General features: G+C 44.7%; 1 protein-coding gene across 9 annotated transcripts in view; it reads left to right on the top strand.

Annotated features, from left to right (window-relative positions):
* Nucleotides 1–9,991: 9,991 nt before the first annotated feature.
* MAGI1 (membrane associated guanylate kinase, WW and PDZ domain containing 1) overlaps nt 9,992–25,665 on the top strand; it is a 631,452-nt gene continuing 615,778 nt past the window's right edge. For all 9 annotated transcript variants that reach the window (XM_042929917.1, XM_042929912.1, XM_042929918.1 and 6 more), the window contains exon 1: nt 9,992–10,332. In XM_042929917.1, coding sequence (XP_042785851.1) covers nt 10,020–10,332 — 313 coding nt within the window. In that variant the 5' untranslated portion in view covers nt 9,992–10,019. The remainder of the gene's footprint in view (nt 10,333–25,665) is intronic.

The following is a 25,665-nucleotide window of genomic DNA, read 5'->3' as shown; positions in this document are numbered from 1 at the left end:
TGAGATCGTGACCTGAGCTGAAACCAAGAGTCAGACGCTTAACCAACTGAACCACCCGGGCGCCCCTCAATCATTTAAAAATATAAAACCTTTTTTAGCTCATTGGTTGCACACGGAAAGGTTAAGGAGTAGATTTAGCTGTGGGCCATATTCCCTGACATAGTGCATTCTATGCAGAAAGGATAAATATATTTTCATGAGACTTTGTCTCATATATATGTGTACATGTGTTGGGTAGTGAAACAAAATGCATTTATTATTCTGAACAGCATTGAAAAAAGTTTGGAAACACTAGCCTAGAGAAAGTTCTCAGCTATCTGGAAAGCAGCTTTAGGAAATAAATGCCAACTTGCCTTAGCAAGTGGATCATATAGCTTTAATAGTTTTGGGCTTCAGTGGTGTCAATTAAAAAATAAAGTCAGATCAAGATGATGTGTTAAAATAAAATTAATAACAGAAGGGGAAGTTGGGTCTACTGTGGAACAGGATAATGGAGGATGTAAGTGAAAAGAAAAAAAAAAGAAAAAAAAAGAATTTCTATCTGTCTAGTTTCTGCTCCCATCACTCAGCTGTGAGTGTTCCCAGAACTCTCAGGATTCTGGAGGAAAGGTCACAAGATCAAGGTCAAACATCTGAAAAATGCAGATGCTGTGAGTTTGGAAGGAGAAACATTCCCAAGCATATGCCAGCTTGTGCATTCACTAAAGCAGAGGGCTAACTTAATAATTAAAACTGCAGTGTCTTCCAACACTTAGCTTAATTCAGCAGTTCCCTGCTGCATGTAAAATCCTTGGGGTACCAAACTCAGGCACGCTGAATTTCTCAGCCAGTTAGAGCCAAGAATGTTCTGGATACACGGACTCCAAATTTGGGCACTGACTCCCTTTGGAGGGGGCGGGGGGGGGGGAGAGTGTTGCTTATAACCACTCTGGGTTTGGCTAAGGCTCCCCTCACCTGGGCAACAGTCCATAAAAATGAGTTTAAAATTCTAGGAATGTGCTAAATTTGGAAAGCGAATAATACATTTTTTGGGTCCTCATTCATCTGGCTACAAGATTTTCTGGGGAACAATTTTCCAAAGATGGCACAGTTCAAGGAGCAAGGTTGTTCAGATTCCAGATTGCTTCATTATCCTGAGTCATCTTCTAAAACCCCACCTAGCATTTGCTGGATCAGCTTTGTGGCAAGACAGAGTTGTGCTTTATGGAACCATATATTCGCATTGTGGGCGACTGAAACCATCTGAGAACTCTATGAATGGCTCCATAAAACACGTCTTCAAGTACCATAATGTGATCATAAAACTGGACTTTGTCTCTCAGTTCTTAAAATACCATTAAAATAAATTAAAGGGGAGGAGGCAAGTTCTCCTAACAACGGCACCTTTAATTTCTGAAGCCAGGTTTACAAATTACAATCCCCTCTTCTAACATGTCCTTCGGGACCACCCTGGGCTCCCTGTCACTCAATTCACCAAACACTATTGAACTGGTCTGTGTGGTTTTTTTTTTTTTTAATTTTTTCCTTCCTTCCTTCCTTCCTTCCTTCCTTCCTTCCTTTTTTCTTTTTTTTTAAGTAAACTCTATACCCGACATGGGGCTTAAACTCACAACCCCTGAGGTCAAGAGGTACGCGATCTACCTACTGAGCCAGAGGGTGCCTCTGGTCTGTTTCCTTGTTCCACTATCCAGTTAGGTGGCAAGGTTCATCCAGGAAAAAACAACAACAACAACAACAGTGTGTCACTTAGTTCTGTACCATCAGTGCCTAGAAGGATTGATGAAATAAGGATTTAATCAACATTTGTTGAATGAATGAACGAATGGAAACAATCTACCGACTGTCATGGCCATCTTGGAGTATTTAATTCTCTTTTTCAGCTTTACCCCAGAAAAACTCATTTCAGAACATTTGAAATTGATGTTAGGTAGTTTAACAACCCATCTGTATTAAACAAGTCTAACATCTGACTGACTTCCTTTGTAAAGGGTTCAACCCTGCACTGTTGCCAGCATCAGGATATCTTCAAACTACCCAAATGTGTGCCAACCATTGCAGCTTTGGTTGGAATCAAATTCCTACAACTATTTGAATTCTTGGAACTCTGAGGTCACCGTAGAAAAGGGGATCGTGATAAGAGCCTGCAGAGGAATCCACCTTCATGGGGTTTCTTTAGTCCCAAGTTCACATGCACTTTGTCAGTCTTCATCAGGTAGCTAATGGTGTTTGTGACTCACTTGTGTTTATTGTCAAAGCCGCTGAAGGGTAGGCAGACTCTACCTCTACTCTGAACAATTGAAACTGAAAGCTTTCATAAAGACTGAAATTTCTTGGGTTGCTATTTCCATGTGTTAGTAAAAATCTCCTTTCTTCTGGGATTGCTAAACCTGGATGGTGTAAGCTGCTTCCTGGCTGTCTGGAGAAGGCCAATCTGTGTGTCGTAGGAGAGGACGAGGGCAACAGGGGGAAGCAAAGCCAAGAGACAGAGAAGGAGAAATCCAAGAGCCTTCTTTGAGCCTCTTCATCTAGCTGTGCTGAAAATTCGCTTCACCTCTGCCTTTCCAGTTATATGGGCTAATCCATTTCCTTTTTTTTTTAAGTTTTAAAATTTATTTTGAGAGAGAGAGAGAGAGAACATGAACAGGGGAGAGAGAGAGAGATTGAGAGAGAGAGAGAGAGAGAGAATCCCAAGCAGACTCCTTGCTGTCAGCACAGAGCCCGATGCAGGGCTTGATCTCACAAAACCCAAGGTCATGACCTGAGGTGAAATCAAGAGTCAGACACTCAACCAACTGAGCGACCCAGGTACCCCCATTTACTGTTTTGCTTAAGCTAGTTCAGCTGGGTTTCTGTCACTGGCAACCAAAACATCCTAATACAAATGATTAGTTTAGCCCCATTCAGAATCTTAAAAGATCACTAACAGGGCATTGGTTAGATACCTCTTGGAACATTGAAAGATTCAACATTGTTGAAGAAATAAAATATTGTTGGGGAGCCTGGGTGGCTCAGTCGGTTAGGCGTCCAACTTCGGCTCAGGTCATGATCTCGCGGTCCGAGAGTTCGAGCCCCGCGTCGGGCTCTGGGCTGATGGCTCGGAGCCTGGAGCCTGCTTTCGATTCTGTGTCTCCCTCTCTCTCTGCCCCTCCCCTGCTCATGCTGTGTCTCTCTCTGTCTCAAAAATAAATAAACGTTTAAAAACAAATTTTTTTTTAAAAAGAAATAAAATATTGTTGAGCAACTGAAAGTAATAAATAAATATAGGTTTATGTTTACAAATAGGAAATTGATAGAATGTTAGCAAGTGAAAAAGCACTAAAAGTATTATTTTCTTCCATAAATTAACTATAACTCCCAAATGGACACAGAAAGAACTTAAGAGGGTAGACTCTATATGTGTGTGTTCGTGTGTGTGTTTGTATTGGCCAAAGTCCAGGAGAACATACACTCAAATGTAAAAAGTTATCTCTTGGTAATAGAATTTTAAATAATTTAATGCTGCCTTTTTATTATCTATTTTTTAAAATTATTCTGCCAAAATGAGTATTACTAGGGTATTTTTAAAAATTTGGGCATCCCACCCTTGGCTTCAAAGTGTATTTTCCTCTTCTCTCATTCAGTTCTGTTTCAGTGCAGTAAATTGTTAATGATCTAAAAGAAAGAAGGAGGGGCACCTGGGTGGCTCAGTCGGTTAAGCGTCCAGCTTCTGCTCAGGTCATGATCTTTTGGTTTGTGAGTTGGAGTCGTGAGACGGTCTCTGTGCTGACAGCTCAGAGCCTGGAGCCTGCTTTAGATTCTGTGTCTCCTTCTCTCTCTGCACGCTCTGTCTCTCTCTCTCTCTCTCTCAAAAATAAATAAACATTGGGGTGCCCGGGTGGCTCAGTTGGTTACGCGGCCGACTTCGGCTCAGGTCATGATCTTGCGGTCCGTGAGTTCAAGCCCCGCGTCGGGCTCTGTGCTGACAGCTCAGAGCCTGGAGCCTGTTTCAGATTCTGTGTCTCCCTCTCTCTGACCCTCCCCCGTTCATGCTCTGTCTCTCTCTGTCTCAAAAATAAATAAACGTTAAAAAAAAATTAAAAATAAATAAATAAACATTAAAAAAATAAAACAAAGAAGTAATACAGAGCATGAACAACTTCAATAATAAAATCCTGTATTGTTTAAGCATCTACCATATTCAAATGACTGTATTTTCAGAGTTGATGGGAAATGGAAAAGAGATAAAATGTTATCAAAGAATGCAAATATCCTATTCTCAAGGAAATTAACAATATCATCAGGTGTATTTCCAGTGGAATTATCCAGGATGATATTTAGTGTTTTATATAGCTGAACCATTCGCCAAATTTTAGGAGAGATTCCCATGATAAATTCTTGGGTTTCTCTTGGTTCCTCAAACCCAAAATCAAGTTTCAAATCCTGCAGTTATCAATATTTATTTTTCACATGGAAGTGAACCACAACATTATCCAGGATTAAACCCTTTTCCTGGAGTTACTCTTCTGGGTATTAAAAGAATAGCTCACTTGTGATGTTTTGAAAGACACCCTAAGAATTAACTTTTTATTTATACTTGCCTATCTAGAAGTACTGAAGGGAGGGATACTGTGGTTAGAGAAAACCACCCATCTGCCTCCCTGTTTAAGAAAGAACAAGTTATCAAGTAAATCATAAAAGTGCCTCCCACGGATGACTAGGAGAATGGCCCTCGTGGACATTTTCCTTCTTTCTCAACTAAAGGCTTCAATCTCCTCTGCTGGTCTTCTGCTCCAAATCACCTGTATGGAGTCAGTTACCTTATTAAATACAGAGTATTTATCCTGATACCTATAATTTATGTGCTTTGAAGGCATTCTCCAGGAATTAAAAGACAATCAATTTATATGTCTTCCTCTGCCGCACAGCTGACCAACTCATTTTCTCTCCTCACGTTTTCAGAAAAATGAAGTGAAATGCCACTTTAGATTGCAGTGATACATTTCTGTAATCACAACCGGGAAACTTTGGGAAGAAATGTATTTGGGAGAGAGAAAAGAAATGCACATTTTATATTTGTGGGATTTTTTTGTTCTCTTCCCTGTAGTGGAATTGGTTATATGACAATAAGACCTTAATTTGGGTAGTTTATTGTGTTACAGTTTACTTCTCATCCGACTCTACCGTGTTTATTCACAGTTCATTGTTTTTTAACGTTTATTTATTTTTGAGACAGAGAGAGACAGAGCATGAACGGGGGAGGGTCAGAGAGAGGGAGACACAGAATCTGAAACAGGCTCCAGGCTCTGAGCTGTCCGCACAGAGCCCGATGCGGGGCTCGAACTCACGGACCGCGAGATCATGACCCGAGCTGAAGTCGGCCGCTTAACCGACTGAGCCACCCAGGCGCCCCTCACAGTTCATTGTTGAAACGCTTATGCAGTAACAGTAAAAGTGTGTTTGGCACATCACCTGTACCACAGCCCACAGATCTCCAAACAATTTAGAAATGCTTGCAAATTACTCCTCTGTACATTCCAGTACGGTATTCAAGTTGAGTCAATGGATGGGGGGGACAGGAGATTGGATTCCAAAGTGGAACACCATATTCCATCAGATTAAAGGGAAGAGAGAGCAGGGTGACTTAATTAGTAGCATGCACACACGTTGTGACAGATTGAGGAACCCCCAAAATGCTATTATCCGAATAGGCTAAATGGCAGATGACCACATCCTACATTCTCACAGTGCCGTGGTTCTGAGCATGGGCTTTGGGTCACACCTCTGGGTTCATATCCTAGCTTTGTCACTGCCATGCTTGGGAGCAAGTTTCTTTACTTGCTTCACGTTCCTCACTTGAAAATCAAGGTCATTCATGTAAAATCAAGGTCATGTTCCTCAATTGTGAAATTGAGCTCACTCTTGTAAAATCGAAGTCATACCTGCCTCACACCATTGTTATGATGATTAAATAAAGTAATGCACATAATGATCCTGGCACATTTAGTAAGTCTCAAAGTTAGATATTTTGTGGTCTTATTTTCTCCATTGGAATGTATTGCCAAAGTCAAAGTCCATAGCATAAACAAAAGAAGCCAAAACACTAGGCTCTCACTTTACATCTATCCAAAAAAAATCTACCTCAAGATGAGATAACTTTGAGTTCTTTCAAGAAAACGATCTGTAAGTACCTTAATTCTAGCCACCAAATCTAAATTTTTTTTTTTTTTTTAACGCTTATTTATTTTTGAGAAAGAGAGAGACAGAGCATGAACAGGGGAGGGGCAGAGAGAGAGGGAGATACAAAATCTGAAACAGGCTCCAGGCTCCGAGCTGTCAACACAGAGCCCGACGCGGGGCTCGAACTCACAGACTGCGAGATCGTGACCTGAGCCGAAGTCGGCCGCTTAACCGACTGAGCCACCCAGGCGCCCTAAATGGGTTTTGTTTTAGAAATCACATACAGTTTAATGTCTCAAATTTTTTTTTTTTTTTTTTTTTTTTTTTTTTAGTAATCTCTACACCAGTGTGGGGCTTGACCTCACAACCCTGAGATCAAGAGTCACATGCTCTACTGACTGAGCCAGTCAGGTACCCCAGTTTAATGTCACACTTTATCCATGCATTCATGTACTCATTCAGCAAGTAGGTATGGTACACAATCCAAGCAAGGCATGGATTTAGGTGCCGAGGGCTCAAAAGTTTGGATAGGATAGATATGATTTCTGCCCCGAATTTACTTCCGCACAGGGACACAGGAACTGGACTGGGTGTAACAGAGTAGACAGGGTCAGAGGAGGCACATAAAGCTTGGGAACATCAGAAACTTAGTACCTGGAAACTGGTGGTTTTAGCTGCTTTGGAGGTTTCAATTATTTCATTTATGCTGCTGGAATTATAATGTGTCTCTCTCTTACCTCTCTCCATTCTGCCCTCTGTAGCCTCAGGTATCCCTTCTTTTCCTGGGGGTATCCCACATCTGAAATCTGAATTGTGCCAAATTTCCAGTCCTTTTCCTTCTCAACTGCAGGGACACCTGGAATCCTCAAGAGGGAAGATGGTACCACTGCAGGGACAGGACCTGCAGGACACTTGGTCTCACCCTTCCTGTAGACTGCTCCAGATGCCAGTGAGAGTTGCATGGGGTGGCAGGGAACTAGGCAGGTGGGGAAATTCTTGGCAAGCAAGCAGACTACTAGAAGATGGAGAGGGGAACCGGGGAAACACACAAGGTCTGGCTTACTAGTGATTTGTAGGGGCATCTGTGACTCCACTTTCTGGTGGTATGCAAAAATGTGCATTTTTGTGGGGAGATTCATTCAACAAATACTTGAGCATTAATTAGGTACAGGGCATTGTTCTGGGAACTGAAGGCAGTGGGAACTACAAGGCATTGTTCTGGGACAGATCAGTAAACCAAACTGCCGAAGTTCCCTGTCCTCCTGGAGCTTACACTCTAGAGGAAGATGTGGACCTTAGGTTTGTTCTCCAAAAGGTTCTGTGCTGTAAAAAATGCTCAGGAAATCAAGGCGCTGGACCTGTGGCCCTCAGTGTTGTATACCAACACCACTTAACCTTACAAGTTCAGAGGACACAGCTCATCCTCTGAGAGTCTGATTGGATGGATCTGTGTTTGGGCTTGGGAATAAAGTTTTGAAGCTCCCACTCATTTTGATCCCGTTAAGTTTAAGACAAACGGATTGCTTCTTTGAAAAGAGGCTGGAGATGAAGTTTCCCTCACCAAGAAGAGCCAAGAAAAATTGGCTGCTTCCCTCTTTCACAAATGCTAGGCAATGGGATTTTCAGTTCTGGATGTCTCAGGAAAGAAGCATCAACATTCTTCTCTTATTTTTATTAGCTTAGAATAGCACCCTACAAACTACTTCAAAAATATTTAACTGTGTGCCCATATATCTTAAGCTTTAGAGGAAAGAGAAGGAATTATCATCAACATCTAACTGGAGACCCCAAATGATTTCCTAATTGTTTTTCCAAATACAACTACTACTAATATAAGTTTTTATTATAAGCCTCTTTACAAGTATTCAGTTTACAAGCTAGGCACTTAACAAGTGTTCTCTCATGTAATACTCCCAAGAACCTTGTAAGTTATTGTTATACTTACGTGACAGGGGAGCAAGGACGGCTCTGAGGGGTCAGGGAGCTTGCTCAAAGTCACACAGAGATTGGATGGGTGGGGATCTAAACACCATAGGCTGGTTCTCAACCCCAACCACTGCGGCATCCCAGCCTTTCTGAGTCCCATCTATTCCTCTCCCTTGTTTAACACTTGGTATCTCTTCTGTGACCAAAGACGAACATGTATGTCATAAATCAGCGAGGAAAAGAGATGGCTTGGGAGACTCTCCGTGGGGGGTGGGGGATATTTGGGGAGGGCAGCGTTCCCGGTGCAGGGTATTCTGTCTGCAGCCTCCGAGATCATTCCGAAACCTAGCGGAGGCAAGGCACTCGCTCTGTCCCCACCCCAGGGCGGCACCGATCCCCGGGTTGTGAATTCCGAGAGACGGCTGTGCAGCCCCCGCCCCCGCAGGCGTCTGGGCGCGGGTGCAGATCGCAGATCCGGGGGTGATCCTAATCTCCTGGCCCCAGGGCGGGTCCGAAGGATTCTCGGCTCAGCCAGGAACCTGAGCCTGGAACAGATGACTGGCTCCAGAAGTCTTTGCTGAAAAGGCAGTTAAAAAGCTAGACCCCTTTTAGGTTGAAGACCTGAAGCCCCTCCAGCCAGTTGGCTCCATTCCCTTGCCTATAGTTTTCCCCGTGGCTTAAAAAGTTGGCTCCAAAGTTTAAGGGGATCCTAAAGTTCACAGGGATCCCAGGTGGGCGGCCAGGGGACCCAGGGCCGCAGAGACACTGGCAATCCCAGCTCCTGGACCCGAACCGGCGGGCGCAGGCAGGCAGGGAGCAGACGCGCGACTCCGGGTCTCGTCGGGCTCTGGGGTACTGAACTGCCTCGGGGCGGTGTGTGTGGGGGGGTGTAGGGGCGGGGGTGGACGAGCTCGGCTGGGTGACCGACAGCGTGGCCAGCCACTGGCCGAGAGCGGCGAGGAGGCTTAGGCAGGCGTGAGTGCGTGCGTGTGTGCGTGAGTGTGAGCGCGAGGGTGAGTGTGTGAGCCTCCCCAACCCCCACCTGTTTGAAATGGGTTTAAAATGCCAAAGCCAGGTTGCCCGTACTTGAAAAGTTGCAAACAGTCGGAGTAAAACACGTGCGCGTCCCCCTAGGCCCAAGTGATTGGCTGACTCTAGGGCAAGGCAAGGAAAGGAGGAATAAGAAGGGTGCTTGGAGGGCGGTGAGTTGCCGTCTGCAGGATCGGTTTTAGGACCCAACGGGAAGCACACTGGAATCTCTCCCTTCGGGAAGGAGAGGTGGGGCGGGCCGGCCGGCAGGCGGCCGCGGGGCGCATGCGCGCGCGTCTCCTCTCGCCGGCCGCTGCGCTCGGCGGCGCGGAATAGAATGAACTGTAACAAAACAAGCCGAGCCTTTGTATCTGCTTAAAGGGGCCGCAGGCACTTCCCTCCTGTCCCCCCCCAACCCCCGCTCGGCTACCGCGTCTCCAGGGCTCCCAGCAACTGTCTGGAAGGGCTTCCCTCACCCTCAGGAACAGCCCGCCAGCGAGGGAAGGCGAGCCAGGCGGGAGGAAAAGAGAAGACACCGCGTTTCTAAGAGGCAAGAAAGGAAGGAAGGAAGGAAAAAAAATAACCCGAGCGGCGCAGAGTGGACTCTGGTCCCGGAGAGAACGGTCGGGCGCCGGAACGTGGACCGAGAAGCACCGGAATGCAAACAAAGCTCGCGGGCGCCTGTGCAGGGCTCGCGGGAAGACCAGAAAGTTTGTTTTATGATGGCTTGAGTGAGCGAGTGTGTGCAGGGGAGCGAGGCTGCCAAGTTTCTCCCTCCCGTTGCGTTATTTGGGGGGAGATGTCCCTCCCATGAACCAGCGGGGGTGCCTGGGGGCTTGTGCTGTGGGGGGCACCTGTCTCTCATTTATTATTTTTTTGTGGGGGGAGGAGGGGTGTAACAGCCCATCATGTCGAGAGTGATCCAGAAGAAGAACCACTGGACTAGCAAGGTTCACGAATGCACCGTGAGACGGGGACCCCAGGGCGAGCTGGGGGTGACGGTGCTGGGGGGCGCGGAGAACGGGGAGTTTCCGTATGTCGGAGCGGTGGCCGCGGCCGAGGCGGCGGGGCTTCCCGGCGGCGGCGAGGGCCCTTGGCTGGGCGAGGGGGAGCTGCTTCTGGAGGTGCAGGGGATCCGGGTGTCCGGCTTGCCCCGCTATGACGTGCTGGGAGTCATCGACAGCTGCAAGGAGGCCGTCACCTTCAAAGCCGTCAGACAAGGTAAGACGGGACGCGCCTCCCGGAGGCGCCCGCAAAACGGGGAGCGGCCTGCGGAGAGCCCCCCGCCGCATCTCGATTTCCCGCGTTCCTCCTCCGAGCGCAGCTTAGAGGGGAAGTTGGGGTCGTGCGCCCTGTCGTGGTGAAATGAGCAAAGTTGTTGAGAGGTTGTGGATTGTTTGCCCACCTGCGTTGGAAAGAGGGGGCTGGGTTTCCTCCGGGCAGCGGAGAGACTTTTCCCAGGCCCGGTTTGCCAACCTGTTATCTCAGCCACCGAGTACAGCGCGGCTTGTCTGCGCGAGGAGGCTTGGGAAACCGAGTCAGGGGCAAAGTGGACGGTCTCCAGGCTTCTCGGAGGAGTGATGCAGCAGGCGCTGCCGCTGCGTTCTTTTGCTACTTATCTGTTGCCAGACCCGGAGAATGGGTATGAACGAGAAGAGGGGTCTGTGGTTACTGACCTCCTCCGTCGGGAAATCTTCCCCAGGGCATCCCTCCAGGTGGGCTGGGGCGTGACCGCCCTGCGGTTCCTATGCCCGCCTCCTGAAGATCCTGCATTCACCCCAGAGCTGGATGACGCATGTGTCTCCACCGTGTGGCCCAGCCCCAGGCGTGGGGGGTGGGGGTGGGGGGGAGGGAAAGAAGGAGTATTTCTGTCTGCGCGAATCTAGCCCAAGTTTATGCTGCCTTCTCCGCCACCACCATCATCATTGTTGATGATGATAATGGTGGCTACTATTCACTGTTAGCTTACTACGTGCCAGGCTCTGTGTTGAATGCTTTCCTTGGGCTATTTTGTTCTGACTGACAATTCTGTGATCGGGTTTTTTTTATAAACCCCATGTTACAGATAAGGAAACTGGGACTGATATTGCATAAGTTATTTGCCCAAGGTCACACAGATACCAGAAGTGAGGGTTTCAGTCAATGCAAGCCTTAAGCTCTAGGAGAAAGAGGTGGGGGCGGGGGGGGTGGGGTGGATATGACCCTCCTGGACTGGGGGGCTTGTTTTCTGGGGAGGGAATGAAGGCAGATGCCTCTCTCAGAAGCCAGCTTTTTTGATGGTTGCTGGTGGTGGGGAATCCCTCCTGCCTGAGTTTAGTGCTGGCAAGGGGTTATCCTTGCATCAGTCCAACAGAGAAGGACTTGATTCCCTTAAAGCATCCCTTGCACCACCGAGTGCCATGACATAGGTTCTCCCGCATGAAAGCACCAGAGGAGGTGGCAAAGTTGAGCGTGGTGAAAAGTTCCCATATGTGCTGCGGGCCTGGAAGGGCACGTGGCAGCTGGAGGAATGCGTTAAAGGAAAGGAAGGCTGGGCTGGGCTGAGCTGAGCAGATCCTTGGAAGCAGGCCCGTTCCAGATGAAACAGAGGAGGGGGACAGAAGGAATTGTCAGGCCTTTTGGTAGTTTGGGGAGCGATGGACTGACATTTATAGAAAGCTCCCTCCATTTATGTCCTCATCTTCCACTTGGACACCTCCTCCAAGAAGCCCTCCAGCATCCTGCCAAGCTGAACAAACCCTTCTTCCTTTGGACTCCCCTAAATGTGTACTTTGTAGTTTTTTACTTACTCTGATCTATGAGTTAGGCCCCTCCTCATTTCCATACTAGGTGGCAAGCTTACTGGAGAGAGACTGTGCCTTATTCATTGTGCATCTCCCCAGGCTTTGCTTGAGGTCTAACACCTCCTTCCCCTGAGAGTGTGTCCTCATCTGTAAACTGGCGTTTGTTTGGGTATTACATAAGACGATAAGTGGAAAGTGTGCAGAGCAGTGCCTGGCACATAGTAAGTGCCCAATAAAGAAGATATATTATGTTGAATTCACTTTGACCAGTTATTTCTCAGTCTAGCTTTTAGCGCTAGGAACCTGGATTATGAACTTAATGCCTGTACCTGGATTGTTAGGACTTCATAGAACTATAGAGAAAACACTGTGTCAAAGCAGTTGGTGGGAGCAGCTACAGGTGTCAGCATTTTGGAGAAAGGGTTGGAGGAAAGGCAGGGGTACGTACCCATCTATTTTCTGCCTAGTGGGTCCTATGTGGGGGCTTGTGTTTAATGTGCAAGATAATGCATGTGGCTGACCCTCTGTCCACCAGTCATCAAAGATCAAGAGACATAATGCCAGGCTGTCTCACCATGGAACTAAGGAAGGATTGGTCAGATAATCAAGTGTGTTTGAAATCAGACACCTCTGGATTGAAAGGAAACTGTACTGTCACCAAATGTTATTTGCCTTCATCTAGAACCATTCTATGTGCTGCACAGTACTGTTCATAGCAGGTGTGTGTGTGTGTGTGTGTGTGTGTGTGTGTGTGTGTGTGTGTGTAAATCTACTTGTTCTACTCAAGATAGCATTAAGATGTGGATGGAATCCATTGCAGTGTGAAAGCTATTTTATGTAATAATTACATGGGTACAGTTCTTTCAACATCTTCATTACAGAAACATGGCACTGGAGAGCATTTCACTAATCTTCTGTTCCCCTTCATGGCGAGAATATGATTTAAATTCTGCGACAGAATTGCTCTTACTATGTCTTCATTACTGTGTTTGAATCATATTAGGTAGGCTCATCCTTGGTATGTGGTAAAGGAAAATGTTACTTTTTTCCGCACCCTGAGCTAGCCACTCCCAGGGACACAGGGCACTTTGGGTGCCATCTGTATGGAAATGTCACGGTCTTCCTGTGGGAGAAAATTCTGTTTCTATTTCATGGCAGCTCCCTGGAAAGATGCACAGACTAAAATAGTCTGTAGCAAATGGTATTATATGAAGCAGGACTGAATTGTGAAGGAACCAAGCTCCATGGGTCTACCAGTTTGGACTTGGTTCATTTTAGATGGAGGAGACAGTCTTTTGTTACAAGGTGCTTAAAAAAATGTATGGATACCTGTCTATGTTATATACAATGTGTTATTTTGTATCTATAATATAGCATGTATATACTTGTTATGCTTTGTAAGTATATATTATGTTCATCTGTGGTGAAATGCACAGATCTTCACTATGTAGTTTGGTGAGTTTTGACAAATGTATATGTTTATTTTATGTTCACTCAAATCAATATCTAGAATATTCCCATTACCTCACAAATTTCCCTCCTGCCACTTTCCAGTCCATTCCCCACACTTCCTCCACACTTCCTCCACACTTCCTCCAGAAGCAAAGGCTGTCCTATTTCTTTTACCATGGATAAGTTTTTTTTTATTATTATTATTGAAGTTCCTATCAGTGAAATAAAGCTCTACACACTCTTTGGTGTTGGGCTTTTTTTTTTTTTTTTTTGCTGAACAAAATATTTTGGAGATTTCATATTGTGTGTATCATTCTTCTTTTCCTCCTCCTCCTCCTCCTCCTCCCCCTCCTCCTCCTTCTTCCCCTCCTCCTCCTTCTTCCTCTTTTTAAAGATTTTAAGTAATCTCTCCACCTAATGTGGGGCTCGAACTCACAACCCTAGATCAAGAGTTAAATGTTCTACTGACTGAGCCAGTCCAGTGCCCCTCATTGTTCTTTTTTATTGTTGAGTAGTATTCCATTGTAGGTATGTGTATATACCAGGTTTTTTTTTCATACACACACACATATATATATATATATATATATATATATATATACACACACACATACATACACACACATATGTATATATATACATATACATATATATGTGTGTGTGTGTGTGTATATATGTATATATATATATATATATATATATGTATATATGTATAATCTCAAGCAGGCTCTGCACTTTCAGTGTGGGAGCCTGACACGGGGCTTGAACCCACAAAGTGTGAAATCATGACCTGAGCTGAAATGAAGAGTCGGACACTTAACTCACTGAGCCACCCAGGAGTTCCTGTACATACCAGTTTTTAAAATATTTTTGCTTGTCAGTAAACATTTGGGCTATTGATCCCTTTTGGCTATTATGAATTGAGATGCCAGAAATATTCCAGTCGCTCCACATTTTTGCCAGTCTTTAATCGTCCCTGTCTTTTGAATTCTAGTGTATGTGGAAAAAGAAAATAAGGTAATTAAGGATACTTTGCTATCGGATACAAGCTAAGCGCTTGCTTTAGAATGTGCCTGGTCCTTGGCTAAGCTAGTACTCTGTGGACATTTTGTCTTTTATTCCTCACAACTGGAATCAGATGTCAGAAACTGAGGTCCAGAGTTTGGGTAGCCTTTCCGAGGGTCATACAAGTAGCCGAAGTAGAGCTGGAACTCAACCGTGTTGGATTCCAAAAGCCCATGCTTCTAACTGCTCCATCGGTGGGCCAGTAGGGCCTCCAGACCAGTGGCCGTGGCATCACTTGGGAACTGGTTAGATGTGCTAATTTCCTACTGATTCTGAGCCTCAGGAGGCGGGGCCAATGGGGCAGTTGTTAACAAGCCCTCAGGTGATTCTGAAGCTCACTTTTCAGACTCACTGCCCTAAGGTACAGACTAACCCTGAGCATATGGTGCAGGACACAGGTGTCCTGGGCTCCCAGAACAGGCTCTGCCAGCTTGTGCTACCCTCTCTAGCAAATCACCCTCTTTGGGTGTAAGTGTCTTCATTTTTTCTTTTCCTTTTTTTTTTTTTTTTTTTTTTTGTAAGTCTATTTATTTTGAGAGAGAGAGGAGCAGAAAGAGAGGGAGAGAGAAAGAATCCCAAGCAGGCTCTGCACTGTCATTGTGGAGCCCTGTGAGTGCGGAGCCCGATGTGGGGCTCGAACTCACAAACCATGAGATCATGACCTGGGCTGAAACCAAGAGTCAGATGCTTAACAGACGGAGCCACCCAGGTGCTCCTCTTCATTTCTTTTGTGCCCAAAATAAACGGGTGCGCCGTGGATGTCCTTTGCACTCATAAAATGCTGCAATCCCATGATTAACCCAGACTCCAAAAGTTGAAAATGGTGTGATTGTAGTTTCCCAAACTGGTCACATTATAGGTCATGCTTACATATTTTCGTAGGTGAAGTTTGTGGCTTTGCAAATTACCCAGAAGCCGAAACTGTCCACAATTTAGACAGAATGGAGACAATAAATAAGACACAACTTAAAAACCACACCACCGCCACCGGCCCCTTTCCCTCACTGTCATGAGGGAATTATGACCACATGCGATTGAAAATAGTTCTTTGTGCCTTTTTGTGTTTTGTTTTGATGTTGTGTGTTTATTTTGACCAGCTGGGATATACTACAACAGCTCTGTAACGAAATGATTCTCATTTTGAGACAGTGGCCCGCCTGTCTTGGTGTCCCGTGAATTCTGCTCCAGGGTCCCTGGGTTTGCTTTCTCTTCCCCCCAGATGGTCACAAGATTGATTCTTTTCCTTTGTGTCAGGTCGTGTGCTGCTAAATGTTTAATAACCGGCTGCCGTGGAGACAAGCCCCAGATCTGTGGCCTGAGTTCGGAAGAGATGCATGTAATTGGTTCTCCAGGGCTGGTGTGAGCTGGTCCTAGCACATCACTGACCCTGTATAAGATGGCTCTGGAGTCTCATGCCATCCCCTCATCCTGTTTTGTGACTTCATGGCCTTGTCACAGGTTCGCATTATCTTCTGTTTCTTCTTTTGTTAACATTTTTATTTATGTTAAAGTGATCTCTGTGCCCAGCAGGCGGTGGGTTGAGCTCCTGATCCCGAGATCAAGAGTCACAGATATTACCAGCTGAGCCAGCCAGGCTCCCCTTGTGTCTTCTTGATTGTCTGCCTCGCCTCCCCCTAGAATGTAAAACACGGTTGCCTCACTTGTTCACCCTGCTGTTTCTCAGGGCCTAAGATAGTACCTGGGCAAATCCTAGGTGCTCACTAAAATTTGTTGGACGCATGAATGGATTTTCCTTTGTTGCTTGTTATTTGTATGGCAAGACTAGGTGGTGTTGTATGTAGACTAGGCCGTCTACATCTTTCCCCTTTTATTCTCTATTCATCTTTTATTTCTTCTGATTTAAGACCCTGATACTTTTTTTTCCCCCATTACCAGATCTTCCAATCAGCTGATTCCCTGTGTCTCATAATTTGTATTGACCCACAAGTTTAACGAATTACCCTGAAGTGTTCCTGCCTATTGACTTTCACTTGAGTTTCAGAAGTGAAATTTCAGATACTGAGCAGACAGGATGATGGGGGGCTTTTCAGTTTTCTGTTGATGTGGGATCTGCTGTGTGTCAGCATCCATAAGAATGACACCTTACCTCTGTTTTCTTGTTGCATTGTCCCTGTGTACAATTTTTCCAGCCAACAGCAAATCAGATCATTACTGCAGAAAACAGTCTGATTTTTGTCCTCTCTTGCTCTTAAATTGTGCTTTGTGTTTATATGTCTTTTTTTTTTTAACTTAAACTTTCAAAATCAATCTTTTTATTCTCCGTGCTAAAAGACCACTCTCTGAAGGATATTTTTAGGTTACACTGTGGAACATTCCACAGCTTTTATGAAAAAATAATGCAAGGACAGGCGACCCAACTTGTCCATTGTTTCCAGTGGCCATCCTTTGCCAATGGCTATGTTATTTAAAAATAGATTAACTTGACCTTATGAAGCAATGGCATACAGTTGGCTCACTGCATTTGTTGGCATTCATTACCCAGCTGGTTTCAGATGGCAGAATTGATGATATCCACCAAGGGGAATTAAGTGGTTTATAAGAGAAAACATTCTGACATCTCCTTACCACAAGGGTTTACATGAAGGATGTTGCTTTATAAACGATGGTTATTTAATGCAAAACACCGGTCTCTGATGTTAGTGGTCCCTTCCTTGAGTTTGTATATATGTGTAACAGGATATACTGATTTTTGTATACACTGAGAATAAAGGCTGTCAAATTGGTTAAGGGCTGACCTTCACATCCTAAAAAAGTGGGTTATGGCATTTTCGCCTATCTTTATGCAGCTTCTGTGTGAGATCAATAACCTTGAAAAATCCCTCGTAAACACTGGAGCTTTGCTATACTGCACCCCTATGGATGTCTGCATTGATGTCGTATTTCTTGTGAATTTGTTTTGGTGTTTCCACAAACAAACCCCCGTGATATCAAGGACACGCCTATCATATTGATGTCTGCTTTATCATCAAGTGTCCTGTGTTGAGTCCATCGTGTTCTGGATGCTAACCTTTCTGAAGGCATGTAGCAACATTAGGAGATGGAATTTGAACATTTTATGATTAAATAATCATCTTCTCTTTTTATGGCTAAGTAATTGAAGAACGGAGTAATCCATTACTTATAATCATTTCTGTCATCCTTATCTCAGAGTGAAAACCGACGTCCTTACAGTGACTCACAAGGTCCCCCGTGATCTGGCCTATGACATTTCTTGTCTCTCCCCATCCATGGCCTCCTAGTCCCCACCTCGACATCTAGAAGGCTTGCGCCCTCATGAATTTCAAGTTTTTACCACATATCACCTTCTCAGTGACACCTCCTTTGCCCACATTATTGAAAGCCTTAACTCCACCTACTTGTCACTCTCCATAACCTTTTTCTGCTTTATTCCACTCCATTTTACATAGATCATTTCAAGATAAGTAAAATCCTGATTTTGTCTCTCCTAGAATAGAAGTTCTCAGAGGGCAGGGATGTTCTCGATTTGTTCACTGCTATATTCCTAGTACCGAAAATAGTGCCTGGTACATAGTAGGTGCTCAAGTATTTGTTGAGCATCCACTGGCAAATTGAGAACTAGAATCAATCTCTCCTGAGCTCGGTTGCCTCTGAAAATTCCCATATTTGATAGTCTCTGACCATGTGGGTAACTCGTGATGGGTCACATCAACCTTGATCAAGGTTTGTCATTTGTAGGCTGCGGATGTGGCCAAGTAGAGCTTAGATGATTGATCCAGGATTCTTTTTTAAAAATTTTTATCTATCTGTCTATCTATGTATCTACCTATCTATCATCTATCTACTTATTTTTTGAGAGAGAGAGTGCATGTGCACAAGCAGGGGACGGGCAGAGAGAGAGGGAGAGAGAGAATCCCAAGCAGGCTCCATGCTGTCAGCACAGTGCCCAATGAGAGGCTCTATCTCCTGAGCTGTGAGATCATGACCTGGGTTGAAATCAAGAGTTGGATACTTAACTAAGCCACCCAGGTGCCACCAGGAACATTCTTGAAGATGGCATTGATGACCATTTTCAGTTGGTCTTCATGTCAAGGGTTTCTGGCAGCACCATATTGAGTATGTCTGGGAACTTTGCAAACTCTCTCATCCTCAAATGGACTGTGAGAGGTTCTTCCCGGCACGGTTAGCTATGTGTTACCACCTCCATTGTCAAGAGAAAGAAGTACATGGGAGAATTATTTTCTCTATGCTAAGTTGTCAGCCCTACCATTATTGCCATCGGAGGCCTTTGTGTGCTCTTTAATGGGGCACAGTTATGTTTTCCACAATAAGGCCAATCTTTCAGCCTATCGTGAGACAAGACTTGAAGCCCTCTTTATGGACGGTGGCATGAGGGTACAACTAAAAGGCAATTATGCCCTGGTTATAAGCCACGTTTCAGAATTATTGCTAGATACAGTGGTAACAGGACACCAATGCTGCTTATAATAAAACCCAGGCATATCAATTTATTGACGTATTGTAGCTGTGCAGATTTTGGATTTAAGCTGGCCTGGATTAGAAGCCAGATTATTAAATTTACTAGCTAGGTGAATCAGGGCAAGGTGTTTCATCTCTTTGCGCCAGGATTTTCCCATCTGAAAATGGGGACCATAATGATACCTACTTCCTAGAGTTGATGGAAGAATAAAATGAGGTTTAAGGAATCCACATGGCATAGGCCCTGGCACATAGTGTGTGCTCTGTAAATGTTGGCTTCTGTTACTGTTTGAATATTCCTCCTTTGAAAACAGTCCAGAGAGAAGAAAGAATCTCTTGAGAGATAGTTGTGGTATAGTTTCCTGGAGAGCTTTTTAAAGTCTAGAAAAAAAAACCCTTATTTTTTCTGCATGATTCAGATGCCACTTTTTGGAAAGGGCTGTGGATGGATTAGTTCAGACAAGTAAGAAGGAAACCCTGGACCTCGCCAGTGACAAGCTGATTTAATTACTGTCATTAGGTCCCTGGTTGCGTATAGGTATAGAGGAAGAAGTCCTTTCTCTATTTCCTGGGGGTCCCAGGGAGAATGGTCTTTGAGAAGTTGACACTGAGGTCCTCTGATCTTCCTGGCACTGTATCTGGGTTCTCAAATCAGGAATGCGAGGGCAGCAGTGGGACTTGGGGTTATAAGGGTTTAGAGTCAGACTGGTTGGGTTCAAATCCAGGTTCTGCCACTTCCCAGCTGAGCAACCATGGGCATGTTAACCTCCCAGAACCTCAGTACTCCCAGTCGAAAATGAGAATAATAGCTGCCTTATTGGCTGTTTTTGAGGATTAAATGGGTAGACGTACGCAGAACACTTAGTCCTCTGCTTGGCATACAGGCAGTGTTTACCAGAATTATCTACAAAATAGCAACCATGATGCTTTTCAGTTGAGAAATGGACACCCTTCAGTGAGTTCCTCTAAAGCAGTGGTTTAAAACTGGGGGTGGTTTTGCTTCTCAGGGGACATTTGGCAATGCCTGGAAACATACTTGGTTGTTATAACTCGAGATGTGGGATTGCTGCTGGCAATTAGGGAGGAGAGGCCAGGGAGCCTGCTGAGCATCCCACAGTGTGCAATTCAGCCCTCCTCCCACTCTCCCCAAGAGAGAATTATCCAGCCCCAAATGGCCATAAGGCTGAAGTTGAGAAACGCTGCTCTAATGTATGACTTCAGGGTTGAGACTGGGAATCTGAATTGTGAGCAGTAAACTAATCATAACTATTAATTTATTGACCTTCTGATAGGTTGCTGAGACCCAGGTAAGGGTTTTGCTGAGGGAGATGATGTCATTCTCATTTTCATTTTAGCCTTGAGGAAATGAGCTGGAGAGGTCAAGTAACTTATCCTCGCCGCCCCCCCCCCCCCCCCCAACCCAGCCACTGACACAGATAAGATTCAAGCTCAGATCTACCCGTTTCCAAAATTCTCATCCTGGGTTTACACACTAGGAATGTGTTGACTTCGTAGCCAGGAGCCCCTGTGTCCTTCTACTGTGGGGGTCATTGTGGATGCGCCTCTTTCGGGTTGTGCCCTTACCACCTGAGGGTGTTACAGCGCATCTGTTGACCCCACCGAGGATAGTCCTAGAAATGAAAATGGATTCCCAAAGTGTTTGTGGGCCGGGACACCGAGTGTGCCGCTCCATATGGTCAAGTTCTTCTACTTACTTGCCTGCCTGTTCTCCCTCACCAACACTGCTGATTCCTTCCTCCTCTGAGCTCTCTTTTTCTCCCTCCACATACATGTTGATTTCAAGACCATAGTGTCTTGTAATTGCAGATTTGCCTGTCGGTCTGCCATGCTGGATTGTGTGTTTCTTGAATTCCTGAAGGCAGCATCCCTGTTTTCTGTCTGTTTGTAATCTCTGCCCTCTGTAGGTGGGTGAAATATCTGTTCAGTTGCATTCTTTTGAGGGTAACGAGTGGGCATAACTTTTAAATAAATAAAGATTCTTGCCTGAGATCTTGTTGGCTAGAAAATCCGTGGCTTATTTTTAAGGCATATTAAATATACTTAGCCATATGTCTGACTTTTCCATGATGATTTAAGATGGTTCCCTGCCAGTTGTTGTAGCATTTTGAACTGTAGAGAAAATATTGAATTAATTGTGTTGAAGGTCTTAGAGGGCCTTGATTCTGACCAGATGTGTGCAGTGATGGAGCCTGTGGCTTATGTAATGTGGCCACGGAAGGCATCGCTTTGGCTTGATTTAAATAGAGTCAGGATTTTACCACCTGGATTCTTGGCTGAGCGTTAGAATTTACATCTGATAGGGAGCGCAGGCTCCTTTCCTCCTCCAACTATCAGCCTGTTTAAGTCTGTGTGGCTTGGTTAAGAATTCAAAACTCCGGATCAGGTTGTATAAAAAGAACTTTCCTTGGTGTTAGAGTGTGTGGATTTTTTCTCAACCCAAGCATAGGCATCCAGGTTTTGGTTTCTAATCTTATAAATACTCAAATATTATTGTGACCTAGTATGACTGTCAATCACTGTTCATAGTTGGTGTGTGCTTCCACAGCTTATGTTTCTTTTCTCTGTGAAATTTATTTTTTTCCTCACTTAAACAGTGTGTACAATACAGAAAGATGTGAATATGAAAGGAAAATATATGTACATTGTCTGTAATTACACTCAGAAATATGTGTTAATACTCTATTTTTACACACACGCACACACACACACACACACACACACACACACTTTTTTCTGGTATTTTTTTTGAGAGGTTCTTTTTCTTATGAAAATTGGATAATACAACACATGCTGTTTTATGAATTTTTTTTTTGGTGCCTAAATATCATAGATGTTTTTTCTATATACTACACGTATATGTATTTTGTCATTTCAGTGGCTGTAGAACCATTTCAGGCTGTGCTATATTAAACCATGCTTGGAGGATGAACATTGAAATTTAGGTAGTTTTCTCTTTGTATTTTACACAGCACATTGGTGAATATCGTTATATTTACATTAAAAAAATGTAAAAAATGTGGACTTCAGATTTTTTCTTGGTACAGATGTTTAGAACTCTTGGCTCACATGAATTTTATCTTATTACTTTTAAACTCTTTTTTAAATGTTTATTTTTGAGAGAGAGAGAGAGAGAGAGAGAGAGAGAGAGAGCATACACAGGGGAGGGGCAGAGACAGAGGGAGACACAGGAATCCGATGCAGATTCCAGGCTCTGGGCTGTCAGCACGGAGCCCGACGTGGGGCTTGAACCCACAGACTGTGAGATCTTGACCTGAGTGGAAGTGGTACACTTACTGCACCCACCTGGTGCCCCTATCTTCTTATGACTTAATACCCACCATTGTTGCTCTTCAGACAGCATATCAACTTCTATCCTTGGTGCCTGTATGTGAGAGTCCTGTATTTCCTCACTTACCTCAGTTATGACACATACTGCCTAGTTCTAGATTTTTTTTTCTATTTAATACTAGTCATCACAGACGCAAATGCTGAGTAGGTATTTCAAAGGGCATTAGGGGCTGGTGGGGACCTGGGGTAAACTGGAAGGACACGCTTGGTTCCGAGGGAGCAGTTACTACTTAGCTTCGGCCTGTTGCTGACAATGTGGCATTGTTGGCCCAGCGTTGCCAGATTTTTCATTTTCAAGAAAATCTAAAAGCTTGAATTGTTAAAAAAAGAACTTTGACAATTTAAAAGCGTTGGTCCAAAAGCATGGATGAAGCAAACAAAACACATCTGGGAGCCATATTTGGTCCCAGTGACAAGTTTGCAGCCCCTTGGTTATGTATTTGTGTCTCTTTCACTTGAAGAGCCATCATCTCATTTCTTGTTCCTGTCTGTATTTTCAGGGACCCAGATAGTGACCAAATCACAGTGAGGGTCAATAAATGTGTGTTGAAGTGAGTACTAAGTTCCAGAAGTGGTCCAGTTTGTCACTCTAGTCTGCTTATGTTTATTGGAGCCCCAGCTGGGGACAGCTCTCCTGTTCTAGTTGTGACGAGCTGGGGAGAGAGTATATTTTGACAGCTGATCATAACTGGTGGCATATTTTGTCTTCGAGTCCTGGTCTACCACGCCTTTAACGGGGTGCAAAATGGCATCTTGACGATGACATTTATATGGATGTATACTGGGAATGGGATACGCTCTCTGCTCTGAGGGGATTTTACTGTGATATGTGTGGCCTTACAAATAAAAAGAAATAAATGAATTTTATGTGTACCGCATAGGTTTTAAAGATAGCAGGATCGTCCCCAATGACACACCTCTCTTGGACATTCTGCAGAGAAATCAGGACCCTGACCTTTACCCCAAGGGTAGATGCTTTCAGAACATGATTAGGCTGTAAGACCAGCGGGCATCTGTTCTGCAGGGCCAGGGCTATATGGTAGAATTTTGGGTTTTGAAAATGAAGGCAGCCTTTCAGTTGCTTTTCTGCCGGCACAGTGGATTGTCCTGCATTACATAATTCATGTCACATCAGGCTTGCTGTGTGAGGATGGGGAAAGGGACTTAGGTAATTCAGATTGCAAGTTTAGTCAATGCGGTTTTTCTGTCAAGGAGCCAAGGAAGAAAAGACCTCTATGAAACGAAAACTGAAGTGGGCAGCAAAAGCCCAACATGGAATTCACATTTTGCTAGGTTTCGACTTGGAGTATTGTTTCTTTTCTCTCCTTCCCTCATCCCCTTCCCTCTCTTCATACCCGATTCAGAATAAGAACATTCTAATAGACTGTGTAGGAATTCAAATCTTAGGTAGGAGATTGTCTGTGTAATCCAGGGCTTGAGAGGTGAGACAGAACTAAGGAGAAGGGCTGGGTGGCTTAGCCAGTTGAGTGTCTCTTTTTTTTTTTTTTTTTAAATTTAAAAAAAATGTTTATTTTTGAGACAGAGTTGAGTGGGGGAGGGCAGAGAGAGGGAGACACAGAATCGGAAGCAGGCTCCAGGCTCTGAGCTGTCAGCACACAGCCCATTTCCGGGCTGAAACCCATGAACCATGGGATCACGACCTGAGCTGAAGGCAGACACTTAACCGACCGAGCCAACCAGGCCCCCCACGTGTCTGTCTGACTCTTGATTTCGGCTCAGGTCATGATTGCATGGCTCAAGTCTTGAGTTGGGCTGTGCTGATAGAACAGAGCCTGCTTGGGATTCTCTCTCTCCCTCCCCCTGCCCCTCCCCGCCTCCAAACTAAATAAATAAACTTAAAAAAAAAAAAAAAAGAAGTAAGGAGAGTTTTCATCTTGAGGCTGCTATATGCCCTGATCCAATTCCTTGGTTATGATAACAGCTTTTGGGGCACCCAGAATTCCCCCAAGTTGGCATGAAATTTGGATTCCTTTCTACTTTAAAATGCTCAAATTAGGGCCGCCTGGGTCGCTCAGCTGGTTAAGTGTGTGCTTCAGCTCAGGTCATGATCTCACAGCTTGTGAGTTCGAGCCCTGTGTCGGGCTCTGTGCTGACAGCTCTGAGCCTGGAGCCTGCTTCGGATTCTGTGTCTCCCTCTCTGTGTGCCTCTCCCCTGCTTGTGCTCTGTCTTTCTCTCTCTCTCTTTCAAAATAATAAATAAACATTAAAAAAATTTTTTTAAAAGCTCAAGATTAAGATGTAGCTGGAAAAGCTTATATTCCATGGTGTTTTAGGCCAGGTGATCCTTGATACAATTCCTGAGCTTTGGTCTTTGATAAAGGGAAGAAGAGTCTCTAGCCATGCTGAATGAGACCATAGTGCACAGACATAGTTAGGCACCTCCACAGTGTATATGAAAAGTACAGAGTGTTATCTCAACATCGATGTGTTATCTATGTTTATATCGTTATTTATAAGAGAATAGTCAGAGAGATCGGATGCCCAGCAAAGGAAATATTCATATAGGTATTGCCTATTTCTGTCTCTCTGAAGTGTGGGAGAATACTGCCCTAAGGAAGAAAAGCCTAGCTTTCTTGAGCAATGTGAATGAGTTTCTGATACATTTTACCAAAAAATGTAAGCTCAAGGGGCGCCTGGCCGGCTCATTCAGTAGAGCATGCAACTCTGTCTTGGGTCGTTGAGTTCGAGCCCCACGTTGCGGGTAGAGGTTACTTAAAAAAAAATAACATAAGCTCAAGCTATTCTTTGTGAAATAATTATCTCTAAGGAAGATGATTGTGGGAAGAAGGCATTAATGGGAATGATAGTTGTTTTTTACTATTGGAGTCTTTTTTGGTGGAAGGAGACTATCGTGGGGGTTTAATAAAATCTGGTGAGTCACCCTGTTGCCTGAATTCCTGAGGAACAGAGGGATCCAGAAAAGCCTGTGGGGGGTGGGGGTGGAGTTTATAGCCCTGTGCACCTGTTACCAGGCACTTATATTCACCTCATGGCTGCTAACAGCTTGCGGGCAGAGCTGCTTGGAGAAAATGATCAGCTTTGGAAACAGCGGCCCACAGATTGGGTTTGGGTGAATAGAAGATGCATCAGAATTACCTGGGAGAGTTTTCAGGCTTTGAGCATCTGGGGTTGACTTCCTGAGTGGTTCGGAGTCATGTCTTCCTGCCTAGTGGAGTTTGGATGCCCCAACTCTGAAGAATGGTCCACAGAACTGCCAACTGATTTCGAATCACCCAGGGTGCTTATTCAATGTGGGGATTACTAGGCCTCAGTCCAGACCTATGCAGTCAGAGTTCTGGGGGGTGGGCCCTGTGAGTCCACAGTGTTTAAGAAAGTTCTGGCTGGTTGTGGGAAGTCCAAAGTCTGAGGCTCCTGGCTCTTTATAAAACGCCAGGCTTTTCAATTC

This window comes from Panthera leo, chromosome A2, assembly GCF_018350215.1.
Source record: "Panthera leo isolate Ple1 chromosome A2, P.leo_Ple1_pat1.1, whole genome shotgun sequence".
NCBI classification, from domain to species: domain Eukaryota; kingdom Metazoa; phylum Chordata; class Mammalia; order Carnivora; family Felidae; genus Panthera; species Panthera leo.
Note: the sequence above shows the minus strand (reverse complement) of the source record. Positions and strands in the feature narration are given on the sequence as shown.